General features: G+C 32.6%; 1 protein-coding gene across 1 annotated transcript; it reads right to left on the reverse strand.

Annotated features, from left to right (window-relative positions):
• Positions 1-14,705: 14,705 nt before the first annotated feature.
• On the reverse strand, positions 14,706-16,983 carry LOC127131984 (uncharacterized). The gene is made up of 4 exons (XM_051060855.1): positions 16,832-16,983; positions 15,989-16,226; positions 15,149-15,551; positions 14,706-14,947 (listed from the first exon to the last, which is right to left on the reverse strand). Exons 1-4 carry the CDS (start codon positions 16,981-16,983, stop codon positions 14,706-14,708), a joined length of 1,035 nt encoding a protein of 344 aa, XP_050916812.1.
• Between the last annotated feature and the right edge of the window lie 471 nt (positions 16,984-17,454).

The raw sequence follows: 17,454 nt of genomic DNA on the forward strand, positions 1-17,454 counted from the left end.
TTTTTAGTTTAAGAAAATAAAAATGGCTTGATTTTTAGAACAATAGGTTTATGAGTTTGGGAGTTAATTGGTTCTTATCACTCTAATCCTCAATTTATCTTTAATTTTTATCTGTTTTTTTTGTTTAAGATGTTTGCTAAGATTTAGAAGAGGTTTGTGAGACTTTAGAGAAAATTTATTCAGGGGGGATTAAAATAGCCTCCAAAATTAATTATGGGTGTGCAAAAAGGGCTTCAATATCGGTTATATAAGTAAGATAGTGAAGAATATTATGAAAATTTGTTACTTTATCCTTCGATTTTGGAATAATCGAGGGTAATGTGTTCTTCACATCGACTCGATCTTTAGCTTTTACATTTTTATTATTTTCAGAACTGGATGGTGCGTTCCATATTACCTCTCGATTACTTGAGAAACTAAGGTAACAAATTAGCATTACTACCTCGGTTTAAAATAATAATCGAGGAAAAAACATTGGTATTTAATTTTTTTATTTTTTATTTTCTATATTTGGGTTTTAACCTGTATTACAGAACCATATTTTGGTCATTTCTAAAACAGAAACATTATTACATAACCATATTTTGGCCATTTCAAAAACAAATATTTTGTAAAATTTGCTCATTTCTCAAACAAAATCATTGTACCATAAATATTCATTGTTTACACCATTTGTAAAGTCAAAATGAAACATGTACACCTTATAATTTTATAAAAAGTTAAAACTAGAATGAAATAACCATTTCCAAATGATAAATCAACAAAAGCAATAACTAAAATGCAAAGTCTTGTAGACCGTCCAAAAGTTCTCTTATGTGATTTGTCACTTGTTTTTAAGCACCTATAATTTGAATCACATTTGAAACAAATTAAGATCATCAACAACTATAACAACATTAAATATTTAGTAAAAAGAATATAAGTTATATAAAAGGTTTGCTTACTAGGTTTCTCATATCCCCTCTTAATGATCACGATGAATAGCATGCACAACATTATCGAAATCATTTTCTTCTGATGAAAGACGTATAGGTGTTGTGAAAGAGGGGGTATCAAAATTAAAATCATGATTTTCATCACTATCAAAAACATATATTCCTTGAAGAACAATTGACCATCTTGTCTTAGAAGGATCAGTGACATAAAAAACTTATTTTTCTTGGGAGACCATGATTAATGGTTCGTTCATATAAATCACCTTTCGAAGATCAACCCGTGTGAATCCTAATTCATCGGTTTCTACGCCAGTGTTATTGTCAATCCAGTTTCAATTAAATAAAGGCACTTTAAAAGTAACATAAATTTTTTCATAATCTCCTTAATGACCACAAAGAACGCTCTAGATTCTAGTACAAGATTCTTATCTTTAGAACTAGAGAAGTACGTGGATTCAACTTCATCCATAACCCCACTATTTTCTACAGTACTACGATCATCCTTTTATTTTGTGTAAAATGAATATTTAGTAATGTCGTATCCACTTCAAGTTATTACATTAAACTTAGGCATATGTGGCATCCGTTTAATTGTCTCTAATGCACTACTCTCTTTAGAAACCCTTTTATTAAACCAAATTATGAAAGTTTTGTTATGATCTGTCAACAATGTTTTTCATTCATCCAGGGAAATTATCCTTGAAAACACTTTTGTGAATGGTCAAGTAAGGTTGAACTTCACTAAGGTTATTCAATATATGCAAATGTGCTTGAAGAAATACATCTCGGTCAAATATTTTAACATTTAAACTTTGAATACCTCTCCATCATATCTTCCATCATGACGAGACTTGGGAATCCTGTATAGTTTTCTTATGACAAATAGGTTGTACAAAACTCAATAGATTCTTCTGTGTTGTACAGTTCAACGATCGAAGGTTCTGGACGATGATGATTCTTTTTATACGCTTTAAATATATTCATGTATCACTCTATCAGATACATCCACGATAAATAAACTGGACCACAAAGTCTAATCTTCCTTACTAGATGAACAATTAAGTGAACTATAATGTCAAAATATGATGGAGGGAAAAATATCTCTAATTGACAAAAGATAATTGCAGCCTCATGTTCCAAATCATCTAAATTTTCAGGTTCAATGACTTTACTACATATAGCATTGAAGAATAAGAATAATGTGGTAATCGTTACCCTTATATTTTTTGATAGAATGCCATGAATAACCATTAGTTGAAGTTGTTGTACCAGTACATGACAATCATGATATTTTAAGCCAAATAATTTTAGATCATTCATTGAAATAAGTTTCTTCATATTTGATGAGTACCCTTGGGAAACTTTGATACACTGCAAAGAATCGTATTTTTTTCTTTTTTAGATAGAGTGTGACATGCAGGGGAAAGTATTATTTCCTATATCTTTTGGGGATAACTCTTGTCGTATACCCATCAACACCATATTTTCACGGGACTTCTTAGTATATCTTGTCTTGCCTTTAATATTTATAAGTGTTCCAATCAAACTATCACATACATTTTTCTCCACATGCATGACATCAAGACAATGTCTTACATCGAGGCTAGACCAATATGGAAGATCAAAGCTTACCGACCTCTTTTTCCCAAAAAAAAATCTCCACTAACCCTTTTTCGTTTCTTTCCAAATACAACATTAATGTGGTGTTGTCTTCTACAAACATCCTTCCCAGCTAAGGGCATTTGAACGATACCAAACTCTTGATTTCCATTAAAAGTCTTCCTCAATCTATAGTATGGATGATTAGGTCTTAGAAATTTCTTATTCTTAAGATAAAAAATATTTTTTCCATTTTTTAACTGGTGGAAGCATGTATTATCTTCACATATTGTACACGCTTTATGTCCCTTGACATTGTACCCGGACAAGTTATCGTATGCAAGAAAGTTATTGATTGTGCAAAACAACATGACACGCAGCTTAAAGTTATCACATATATACACATCATCAACATCAACGCTTTCCTCCCACAAAATTTTTAAATCTTATGATTTCCCTTAGTTATTTTGGACATAAAATCATCATTGATAACATCATATATTTGTGCTTCATGCACAACAATAGAGATAAATTATAAATTACGAGAATAATAAACCATGAAGTATGATTAGTACTCAAATTACCAAACAGGTTCATTCTGTCGGTGAAAAGTCCAAGCCTAAGCTTCCTTGGCCCAAGGGAAAAATATGGAAACAATTTATCAATTTTCTTCTATTGCAATGAATCAGCTACATGGAAAATATATCCATCACATAATTTTTCATATGTATTCCATCTTAAACCTGTCGGTTTTCTTCCATTTGCATTAGCAAACAGTCTCTTAAACCTTTGAAATATCGGTAGGCACCACATCACCTTGAAAGAAACACATTTTCTAGTTACACCATCATCGTCTTCAGAATCATTGTCATTCTTTTTATAGCGTGACTCCTCACACCTCGAGCACTCCTTCAAGTTTTCACACTCGTTCCTATTTAATATGTAATCATTACGACGTGCATGTATTTTGACATTGTCCAAACCCATTGGACACAGTATCTTCTTGGTCTCGTAACTAGGGTTCGACAACGTGTTACCTCCTGGAAGCATTTCTTGCAACAATTCAATCAGTTCAGTGAAACTATTATCCGTCCACCCACATCTTGCCTTGATATTAAATAGTCTTAACACAACTTACAATCTTGTAAAAATTTTGGATCTCGGATATAACGACTCTTCTATGTCACATTTCAAATTATCTACCACATGAGTTTTCTTAAAAGCATCTAATCCAATGACACGAATCATGTCTTCAAGGGTATCATTTTCAAATTCATCATTTTCAACTTTATGTGACACATGTAACTTTTTGTCACTTAACCATGCCATACCCATTCTAAGTAATTTTAAATAATTCCATCACAACCACAATGATTGAATACACCAAAACATCTCATTATCGTTAGGAAATTTTTTTCTTCGTGAATTCAAGAAATTGAATCAATTCATTCTCATACTATTTACTTAATCTATTGGCTCCCATCCAACTACAATCCATAATAACATACAACTTCTGAAATTAAAATAAAAATGAACATTCCAAAATAATACACCAATAACAATAAACTACAACAATTACAAATACCTTAAAAGCAACACTGTACATTATACCCTAGGTCTCAAACACCATGACAATAACAAAAACAAAAACAACAACAAAAACAACAACAACAAAAATAACAATAACAACAATAACAATAACAATGACAACAACAACAACAACAACAATAACAAAAATGGCAACAACAGCAATGACGACAACAACAACAACATTCACATGAGACAGTTCTACATACCCGGAACATGAAGATGGTGTTTTAGTTTGTTAGGTTGAGAAAATGGTGTTTCAGTTTGTTAGGTGAAGAGAATGGTGTTTCAGTTGAAGAAAAGTTCTAGGGCGTAAAAAGTGAATGAATAAAACACAACATCCTGGTGAAAGAGTAAAATAATAATTAGAGTTAACATCTCGGTAAGAAAAATAGAGGAAATCAACCAAGGTAAAACCGTATTTAATTTATTTAAATATAATATTAATCAACTTATAATGTCAGTTTTCTAAGAGAATCGAGGTATAAGATGATTTACAAAATAAAGGCGGAATTTTGGTCCTAAATAAAGCATAAATTTAAAGGAAATGGGAATAGAAACCCTAACCCTAATATATATATATATATATATATATATATATATATATATATATATATATATATATATATATATATATATATATATATATATATATATATATATATATATATATATATATATATATATATATATATATATATATATATATATATATATATATATATATATAACTTGGCTGTTTTCTAAAAAACTGAGGGAAAAGATGAAACTTTTTTAAAAAATGACGCGTTTCAGGTCATTTGACCTCATATTTTCTTTGGCTGAGGTGAAATCTTCGTCATGAATTGTATTATTTGTAGTGTGTGTGTATGGATATCATAAATACACGCTTAGTCAATTTGGGTAAATAGAGATGGAATATGCTCTTGTGTACAAGTCTTTGGCTCAATATTCTATTTGTGATGTATGGAATTAATTGTTATAATCAACTGTAAGTGATAATATTTGATTATCAATGGCCTATAAAAGGTAAACTACTTGTATCTATTCTTCATTTTATCTTGCATTTTTTCTTCTCCTTCTTGCTTTTAAATTGTTGTGTTTTTGAAAATTGTGTGAGCTCTACTTTTGGTCATCATCCATCATCATGACACCAAAGAAAGTCGGAACAGCAGCAAGCTCTTCCGCTCCAATGTATTTTTAAGAAGATTTCCCATCCTTTAAGCAAGAGAACAGATACAACAGGGAGTATGCCACCAGAGAGATCTTGCATTCCTACTTCATGGAGGTAAATGTCTTCTAAGATTGTCAGTTCTTTAAGATGTTTGAGGATAAAATCTAAAAACTTTCATCTGTGATGCACCAAGGGAGGTCTATCCAAATCTGGTAAGGATGTTTTTCTCTAACCTTGGATATGTCGTTGGGGTGATTTCATCTAAAGTTTTAAAACATCATATATCTCTATCTCTTGATTAGTTTGCTGAAATCAGAAACCCTTCTTGTTTTGATATGCTCTACAGGGAAATAGATCTAGGTGATTGTCGTACCCTAAATTTTTACCACCTCTTCTTTCGATTTTTCAGTTAACGCTAACATGTCTGGAGCATACCAATCAGATATTCAACCTTCGGACCCAAAAAGTCAAGGGGGCCGTTTTGACTTCCTAGTCCCTCTTAGGAGTTGATTTTAGTTTAGAGGTATTATTTAGACTTTTCAAAATAATATAATTTGTAGAATTATGCTAAAAAAGGGTTTATAACTATTAAAATAAATTGTTAGAAAAAATAAATAGGATTAGCAATTAGAATATTATATCTCATTAGATTATATTATTTAGAAGGTAATTAAATATAAACATTAATGAAAAAAATTTAAATATTACTTTTTTATTAAAATTATTATTTTATGCATAAAATCTCAAAAAATCATAAAAATCAAAAAATCAAAATCTTTTATCATTATTAGATTATTAGATTGTTTTCATTTTTTTCATTTTTTTTAATTCACAAAGTCATGAATTCATCTAGATTCATTATGTTGAGCTCTAAGAAATAAGTAGAATCAGGTTAAATAAAATCTTTCATAAATAGTTCAATTTCATTTGATTTTTTTAACCTAATTTTATCTATAAATAGAACTCATTTTTCTCATATTTTTCTCATCAACGATTTACAAATTATCTATCCAAAGTTGTTGTTCTTCACATTGAAGAACATCAACGACTAAAACCCTAAAACCTTAACCATCGTCAATATTTTCAAAATAAATGTGTGGATAAAGAAGAAGAGTTACGAAAAGGGGCGGGATCGAAAGCAAGAGGAATAAGAAATAAAAAAGAAGGATAAATATTTATTCACCGGGGCAATCTCTTCCCCGTAGGTTGGTTTATTCTCACTGCCTCGGCCTTTATTTGATAGTTTACGCTGTTTAATTGTTGGGTGCTATGGATTCACATTGTCTTTGCTTAGGGTCTTAATCTTTTAATTTAATTTTGTTTAAAATGTTCACTTAATGCAAAATTAGATTTTTTTTTAATAATTAATTACCATTATACATAAAAAAAAATATTTCAATAAGAAGTTATAAACAATTTTAAACAAATTTAAACTAATATTGAAAATCATTTTTTATTATTATTAGAAATCTATTTTTTTTCCTCTTAAAAAAACCAAATATTATAAGATAAATTTTTTATCATAGTTAAATTTAGGTATGATAAAACACTAATAACTTATAATATAAAAATCATGATTAATGTTCTAAATCAATTTTTTTTCAATAACCTCTAATTTTTTAAGTCCAAATTTATCATAAACACAAAATCTCATACGCACTAATAAGAAAAAACACATTCAGTCATGAAGAGTCAACCATATTGAATACACTAAAAAAAAAGGGAATCATCTTCTTGCTAACATCTTCAACTTTTAAACTGAGGTATTCATAAATAGTCAATATAACAACAATACAAACAATCATTCTTGAATCAGAATTTGAAACTAACATCAAACTAAAATCTTTTTCTATATATATAATTATTAGTACCTAATCTTCTTTCTTATTATTAATCAGTTATTTATGGTTGAATTAATTAGGCTTCCAAAAAATACAAAAATATCTACAATTAAACATTTATTTATTTTTTAACGAATAAGTTAAAATTGATGATAATTAGATTTAATTCAAATTGATAATTGGAATAAGTTTTATTGATTTAATCATTTAACCAATTTAGTCTTATATAAGATATTAATTGGGTTCTATCAAGAATAAATATATTAAAAAAATAATCTAGTATTAATTAGGACTACATTCTAGTTAATTATTTAATCTAAGGGGACAACTCATTTTTTTAATTTACATATTTTTATAATAATGTGTATTAATTAGGGTTATATGTTAGATTAATGGGAATAATTAACATGTTTAGGATTTAGTTGGATTAATAAAAATAATTAAATTATTTAGATAAGTATAATCAACTTGGGATAAAAATACAAAAGATATATAATTAGGGATTTAATGTGGTATTATGATTAATTTTATAATTGACACAAAATAAAAATAAATTAATTAATTAGAACATGAGGGGATATAATTAGAGATAATTCATGGTATAACTTAGGGATAACATGCGTTAAAATTCTATAACAATTTTTAGGGATATGGTCTTTGGGTTTCTAAATCAAACTTTTAATATTGAATTATTTTATATGAATTATTTTTATAATCAAATTAACAATTTTTTTTTGCCGTTAATCAAAAGGGATAAAATCAATCCAACATACCTCAATTTGTAAGTCATATGCCCTTGTGCATTAAAGCATTTTCAAAATTGAATATTTCTCCGTCCCCGATGCGTGAGAAATTTTTAAGGGATAAAAACAATCAATCAACCAATATTTTTTAAGACGAACTATGGGGATCTGATCCTTCAATAAATTTGAGGATACGTAGACACGGAGTTGTAAGACTCTAGCGAGTACTATAATCAAAAACAATTTTAAATTTTCCTTTCTCGATTAATCAAATTTCTTTTAAATGATAAAATAATTTTCAATAAATAGATAAATAATTAAATAATTAATAAATATTAAAGTAAACATTTCTTAGAAATACAATAAGCATATACTTAGAGGAGGATCCCGTTGAGTACAATGGAGGTAAGGGTGCCTAGCAACTGTCATATTTCCTTACTTTAGCTCAAGGAAATCAATTTCTTTCTTACTGCGCACATGTCAGGAAAATACTTCTCTAAGAATTTAATCCTGAACACATCCCAAGTAATCTCAGTACCAACAACTTCAAGTCTCTAACGCGCATTATCCCATATGTTTTCGGCCTCTTCTGACAACATATGAGTAAAGAATTGCACCTTCTAAACTTCAGTGCAAGCCATCACTCAAAAAATCTTCTCAATTTCTCTGAGCCATGTCTGTGCATCATCTGGATCATATATGGCCTTGAAAATTAGCATATTGTTTCTCTAAAATTTTCCCAATCCATGGAACTCATCACCAGCCTAATTTTGCTGACCTTGTAGCGCCTGAGCCATTTCTTCCAAAGCATTAGCAATCACTCGATCATTTCTTCCTCCTGCCATATTTTGCACACTAGTAAACAAACATTAGCATAAACATTGCACCGACAGTGTTCACACACTCGTCGCATACTAGGGAACATACAAAATTACAATAATTTGGTCGGATGGACTGACCTGCTCTGATACCACCAATGTAACACCCTAAATCTTGAGAGTTATATAAAAATATTTATTCGACATTTAAGGTGTCACTGACGACCACCACCCAAACCCAACAACATTTTTTCAAAACATTAGCAAGTTAGCAACATGCAACGGAAAATCATAACAACAACTTCAAATAAACTTCTTAAATAAAGCATTCAACTTCAAACAACATGGTTCAACATTAACTAAAAGCAATTCAAATTTCCTTGTTTCCGATGTTACAAGATAAGAGCACTAAATCTACTAAATTACGATAAATGATAAATAAAATGAAGAATAGCTCCAACAAGTCACCTTCCACAAATAACAACAACTTTACTCCTGAGTATCTACAAGATGTCCATGGTGGACAACATTAAGAAAAATGGATGAGAAATAACTTCGATATAAACGGTGTAAAAAATGCAAAGGTAAAGAATCACATAAAATATCACATATTTAATACACAACCAACATCACCATAATCTCACACCCATTCCATAATGATATGCACATATATATGCAATGCGTCTCATACCACAACGTGACATCATCCATGTGGTACCAACTCAACATTTGGTTCTCTGTAGAACCGGGGGCCCCCTTCTGAACCCATGAGCCCCTGTTATGAGCTTCAAGCCCCCCCCCCCCCCCCCCCCTTTCGAGCTTGGAACAAGCCTCTACTCCCTCTTCTGAACTAGCGAACATGCCTCTTTCGACGACACGACACAATGATGCATGTCCATACAAATCATTCAACAAAAATAATAAGGCTTACAATCCCCTTCTAACCATAAACTACGTGCATTGACACACAATATTAAATTCCCCTTCTAAATTACTATCCACCAATAATAACAATAATGTACACCAATAATACATAATTAATCGCCATATAATCATGTATTTCACAAAAATGTTAATCATATTCTCGTCATGTAACAACATAAAACAACATCGTACACATCTCATACAATTGTTACATATAAAAGACAACAGGTAAGTAAGGAAATTACCAATCAATAATAATAATTCAATCACAAATAATTAAATTCATAATAAATAATTAATGAACGACACCAACACAACCAAACAGTGCCCATACATCACTTAAACAACAGAAACAACTAAAAAATATGAACCGACAACTTAGACCATGCAACAGGGACGAGAACACCCTTTTTGACAGCATGACGGGTGACCCGTCACCCAGGTAATGCCCTTCACTTGCTTAAAATTCTTCAACCTTCATTATAATGACGATCAACTTGAAAAACCAAGCCTATAGACCAGGACGGTCTCCCAATCATAGTGATGACGTCTGTCTATGTCTTAAGGTGCATGACGGGTAACCCGTCACCCTGCACCAGAAGTCAAAAACGCAAATTCTATCATGGGAGTTCCCTTGAACACTGATTTTCGATTCCCAATCATCCCCACACGCCCAAAAAAAATCATACCACGTGTAATAACATCATTATAACATGCTAATTTACAGAATTACAAAAATTATTCGTCAATTTTATATTCAAACCTTCAACAACTCCAACAATGGAATGAAAACATATACACATAAACAAAATCATACATACGCAAATTCAATCATGAAAGTTGGACAAACACACCTTTAATAATCAATTTCCAGAATATCATACAACAACAATAAGTCATGATAAGGTTCATATAATCCTTAAAGAGAGTAAGGGTCTCTCTTCTCTTTCCTTTCATGCAAAACAGCCATATAGAAGTCCTTTCTCCCCCTTACCTCTACATTTCTTTCTAAAATTCAGAATTGGTGATGGTTTGTTATTCCCTCTTTAAGCCATATCCTCCCTTTTTCTCCCAAAACTCTATTTCACGTACTAACTATTCAAAAACTCTACTAATCACTATTTAACTTTAAAACCTAATTTAATCTCTTGATAATTACACTAAGGCCTAACTCTTTTTAAAATGTTCACCACTTCCCTTATGTTCTTTTAGTTCCTATTTTTAACCCAAAAATCTATTTTTATGATTTATTTTAATCAATTAATTAATAACAATTATCAATTCTAATTATTTCTAATTAATTCAATTATTCTACCCACCAAAGCTCTCACTACACCCCACCATACACTACATACACATACAACTCAATATATTTAATTAAAGTGTATCACATACTAAATAATTAAATAAAATACGAATAATCTGATTAAATAAATTCATCAAATTTCAGGGTGTTATAGAGGATATTGTTCAAGAGGTAGTTGTAGAAGAAACAACATCACCGCCAATGGATTGAGTCATTATAAATTCAGTCGAAGTAGTGGAAGATGATTCTGGTTTAGAGGTAGCCAGATGTTTACTTCAGTTAATAGCTACACTGGTTGAGAAAGCCACGAGAAATATAGAAGAATTAGGTGGTAGTGAGCAAAAGTGTTCAATAAAGATCCCAAATGATCTTGAGTTGAAAAAGCTTTTGAAACACTTGAAATATGTATTCTTGGGTGAGTAATTGTTACGACTAGCCATCATTAGTATTTCCTTATCTATTCTGGAAGAAGAAAATGTGTTTAGAGTCTTCTAAGGAAACAAGAATGTACTTTGTTAGAGTATTACAGATTTGAAAGGCATAAGTCCAGCCTATTATGTAACACCCTTCTTAACCCCACATATAATTATTGGATATTTTAATTAAAAACACCATCATAAGGGTGTCACACGAATCATAAATAAAATGATGCCCTGTAACATGGGTTATAACAAAAAAAATTAAACATGTCATTGCATGCCCACTTCCATTTTAAAGTATCATCCCATCAGAAATATCATCAACAACTATGAAAGATAAGGTAAGTAATGACATTTGGTCTCAAACTTCAACTTTAATAACAAATAAGAGAGTTATGACCAATCCTTTCAACATGCTTAAAAATGCACAATAAACAAATTAGTCTTATGACTTCAACATAAACATGTCATAAAATTAAAACAAGCATTCTCAACCCGATGTTACATGATCAGAGCAAGATGTTACTAAATAAAATGCTAAACTAAGAAGTAACTCCATGATATGACTTCTACTTACTTCAGCAATGTTACTCCCGAGTATATGCACGGTGCCCATGTAAAGGCAACATCCAAACAGAAGGGATGAGAACTCATTTCAATAATAAACTGCATGGAATATAGAATAGAGTACGACATCTGCACAATGATGCACAACAACATATTACATTCTCACACCCAAATCATCATCAACATAATACACGACAACATCTCAGTTATCATTAACATCATACACAATAATATCTCGATTATCATTAACATCATACGCAACAACATCTTGATTATCATAAACATCATATGCAATAACATCTCAATTATCATCAACATCATATTCAACAACATTATCATCATACATAGTCATATTGCACGCATGCATTTCATTCATGTTATGCGACTTATGACACGACAATGAATCACATGCTTGTGGTACCATTCATGAAAACTCAGGTTCATCTCGCTCCTGGTCCCCATCATACGACTAGAGCACACCAAATCATTACCACCACCATAGGTAACACTTCACTAATTTCCACCTGAAACCGGCTACTCGCTCCCGATCCCCACCATAGGAACAAAGCATACCAAAGTTCATTACCATTACCATAGGTAACGCTTCACCAGTTTCCACCTGATACTGGATACCACTCCCGATCCATACCACCAGACCAAAATACACCAAAACTGGACCAAAGCTCGTATACCATGATTCATGACTCTCAACAACATGTATTATCACCGCAAGGATCCCCGTACACATCTCACCATGTATGCATCACATCATTCATAATGCAACAATCAATTCATGTTACAACTTCAATAACATCAATAAACAATAACAACACATCAACGCCTTAACAATATTATCATAACATCATTGATATAACAACATTATTATCACACCACGATAATATAACAAAGCAACGATTCATCAACCAAACATATAAACCAATACATTTATTGACACATTAGGCACATGAATAATATTTAAACATATTACCAATATCTACCATATTATATTTCTGAACGTTAGCTTTCTAACGCTTCAAATGACACGTCATTTGGACATACAGTTCAAACATTATTGGAAAATTCGTTGAACACTACAAAACGAACATTCAGGGATTATGTGTCAACACATGACTCGTAAAGGTCGGTTCATGACCTCTACAGGTCGGAACATAACATGTACATGTCGGCTCATGACCTATACAAGCCAACACATAACATGTACAGGTTGGCTCACGACCTATACGGGTCGCCACATAACCTGTATAGGTCAGCTCTTGTACCTCATTTTTAAAGCCTGTAGCTTTCTGTTAGAAGTATTGGTTGCATGTGTCGACTCATGGCCTATACAGGTCGACAAATGACCTTCATAGGTCAGCACATACTATTATTTTTTGTAAACAAAAATCCGTTTTTAACCATCCAAACACTACCTCATGTGCCCAAAACTTATGTTATGAAAATCCATCAAGCAAAATCCAATTTCTTATTGTTATAACTTCCTAACTCATCATTTACGCCATAGTTTCATGAATCAACATCACATTACAACAATATCATCATATTCATCATCTTTAAATCATCATTAGCACAATTAAGTTCAAATCCTTCAAACATCAATCAATAGCATAATATCATCAACGACATCAAAATAAAATATATGCATACATAGGGTACACAAATTTCACACCAATTCCATCATACAATAACAGTTATAACACAAAAATATGAATTGAGATTTAGAACACCCAATCCTCAGGAGGTTAAGCGTTCCTCATTCTACCCTTCCATCACACCCTTTATTATTGAAACAATTTCCCACCCTTACCTGATTTTCACCAATCGATGATGAGTTATGGAGATTCTATGAGTTCTCTCCTCAATATCCTAGGTGGTTCCTCTTCCCCTCTCTTGCCCCTTTTCTACGGGTCTAATGTTTTCTCTGAAAATCTAACCTTTTCCCTAATTTCAGAATATATACTCCCTCACTACTTTGTCTAATTATGAAACTTGCCAAACTCAATAATAGTTTCTCTATTTTTACCCCTTATTTCCTCCAATTCTCACAAATAGCCCAACTCCATCATTTTATTATTTAAATAATTAATTCAAATCAAAAATACTATTTATTCTAATAAATAATTAACATTCTCATTAATTTTTAAACAAATATACCAAGCTCTTACTCTCTATATAATTCTACTTCAAGGACACTTACCCCCACAATCACATAACCGATAATTTAAAACACCAATTAATCAAATAAAGTTCTAAATAATTAAATTAAATTATTTAATTAAATTCATCATGTTATAACTATCTCCCACTTAGAAGAATTTTCACCCTCGAAAATGACTTGAAGGGAACATAGTCGGATCTGACTCTCTAATCTGACCCTCCAGCTCCCAAGTTATACTTCCACCAGCTGGTCTTACCCACACTAAGTTCATCAAGGCAATCTCCTTGCCATGCAACTACTTCACTTCCCGGTCCTCTATTCACATGGTTGATGTCTCCATAATCAGGTTCTCTCTCACCTGTATATCGTCCACTTGGATCACATGAGACGGATCCGAAATGTATCTCCTCAACTGAGACACATGAAACACATCATGAGGATTAGCAAGTGGCGATGACACGGCAATCTGATAGGCCACATTTCCTATCTTCTGCAAGATCTGGTATGGACAAACAAAACGTGGTGTGAGCTTTCGAGACTTCTAGACTCGACCAACACCGGTTACTGGAACTCAAGTGCTTTCATTCTCTTGGATCATCTTTATCTTCTCAGTGATCTACTGAACGAACTCAGGTCCAAGCACAACACTCCCGCCTGACTCATACCAACATAAAGGAGTCATACGCCTCCTACGATACAACGCCTCATAAGGTGCTATCCAAATACTATCATTGAAACTATTATTATAGGTAAACTCAATCAACGACAAGTAGTTATCCCAAGCACCCCCTTGTTCTAGCATAAAAGCCCTTAGCAATCCTCTAAAGACTAGATAGTCCTCTCGATTTGACCTTTCGTCTGCAGATGACAAGCGGAACTCAACTTTAGCTTAGTCTCAAACGTATCTTGCAAACTCTCCCAGATTCTTGATGTAAACCTCAGATCTCTATCTAACACAATACTTGAAGGTATACCATGCATCCTCTTTAAATCTAGATACATCATCGTAGCACCAGGATGAATACTTAGACTACTCCTATTTCCTTCTCTCAAGAATACCCTTCTCAAGTACACGTACATCAGGAACACAAACTTTATCCCTAAACCTCATCACACCATTCTCGCCAACTCGAAAATCACCTTCGTTACCTTGGTTGATTAATGTGAGATGATGAATCAAACACAAATCTGATCTCTGACCCTCTCTGATCTCTTCAAAGATACTATTCGTCAGCTTTAACATACCCGATTTCACACTGTTAGGAGTTTCTTCACAAACTAAACTCATATCTCTAAATATCTCTATCAGTTCTAACTCATAAACCATAAACATCAACATGTGTAAAGACTTCCTACTCATCGCATCGACTACAACATTAGCTTTACCCAAACGAAAACTCAAATTAAAATCATAATCCTTTAGAAGTTCAAGCCATCTGCTATGCCTTATATTCAACTCTTTCTGATCGAACATATATTTAAGGATCTTGTGATCACTAAACACTTCCAATCTGGAACCTAAAAGATAATTCCTCCAAATCTTCAATACAAAACCCACAACTGCTAACTCGAGGTTTGGGTAGGATAATTCCTTTCATGAACTCTCAACTATCTAAAAGCGTAGGCTACAACCTGACCATTCTGCATCAACACACCTCTCAGACCCATCTTTAAAGCATCACAATATACCACCACTAAAAATCACATGACCAAGGAAACTCACTTCCTTAACCAAAATTCGCAATTGGACAACTTTGAGTACATATGGTTCTCTTTCAATGTCTACAATACTATTCCCATATGTTCCATATGCTCTTCATCAGACTTCTAATATATCAGGATGTCGTCTATAAACACAACTATGAACTGGTCTAAGTACGGATGAAAGATTCTATTCACGTATTCCATGAACACTTCAGGAGCATTAGACACACCAAACGACATTACTAAATACTCGTAGTGACCATATCTTGCTCTTAAAGCCGTCTTCGGAATAACTTCTGGCTTCACATGGATCTGATGATAATCCGAACGAAAATCTATCTTGCTAAGCACATAAACACCTACCAAATGATCCATCAAATCAATAATCCTCGAAAATGGATACTTGTTCTTGATCACCACTCTATTCAGCTGCCTATAATCGAAACACAACCTCATGCCACAATTTTGTCTTCTTAACTAGCAACATCGGCGTACCCCACAATGAAAAACTCGGATGAAAAAACTTTTTCTTAAGTAGATCTTATAATTTCTTCTTAAATACACTCAACTTTGAAACATATATTCTATAAGGAGCCAACGAACACATGGCTGGTACCAGGAACTAAGCCTATAGAAAACTCCATTCCAAGTTCTAGCAAAAAATCACTGATGTCTTCAGGAAGCACTTCTGGAAACTCACACTTTGTAGGAAGATCATGAACTACTCACTTTCCTTTGGCTTACAATGAAGCTAACATCCCTAACACTTGTTTCCCATCCTTCACGGACTCTCTCACTTGCCAAGTAGATACAAACATAAAAACTTCACCTCCATCGAACTCATATTCTCGCTCTGGAGGCAAGTCACATATATCTTCAGGAAAACATCAGGAATCATACACCACTTGCATATCACTAGCCGACACATTTCTCTGTACTCTGTGAGAAGCAAATCTCAACAATACATGATCATTCTCCCTCAAAGACATCCCAACTGGACCATACACGACAACACCTCATTTATCATTAACATGATACACAACAACATCTCGATTATCATTAACATCATACGCAACAAGATCTTGATTATCATCAAGATCATATGCAACAGCATCTAAATTATCATCAACATCATATGCAACAACACTATCATCACACATAGTCATATTCCACACCTGAATTTCATTCATGTTATACAATTCATGAAACGATAACGACTCACATGCATGTGGTACCATTCATGAACACTCGGGTTCATCTCTCTCCTGATCCCCACCATAGGACCAGAGCACACCAAATATTTACCACCACCATAGGTAATGCTTCATTGATTCCCACCTAAAATCGACTACTCGCTCCTGATCACTACCATAGGACCAGACCACACCAAAGTTTGTTACCATCACCATAGGTAACACTTCAACGATTTCCACCTGAAACTGGCTAGTTGCTCCTGATCCATACCACCGGACCAGAGTACACCAAAACTGGACCGAAGCCCGTACACCATGATTCACGACTCTCAACAACATGCATTATCACCACAAGGTTCACCAAAAGGATCCTCATACACATCTCACCATTTATGCATCACATCATTCATCATGCAACAATCTATTCATGTTATAACATCAATAACATCAATAAACATCAGTAACTCA

This window comes from Lathyrus oleraceus, chromosome 3 (assembly GCF_024323335.1).
Source record: "Lathyrus oleraceus cultivar Zhongwan6 chromosome 3, CAAS_Psat_ZW6_1.0, whole genome shotgun sequence".
Taxonomy (NCBI): Eukaryota; Viridiplantae; Streptophyta; class Magnoliopsida; order Fabales; family Fabaceae; genus Lathyrus; species Lathyrus oleraceus.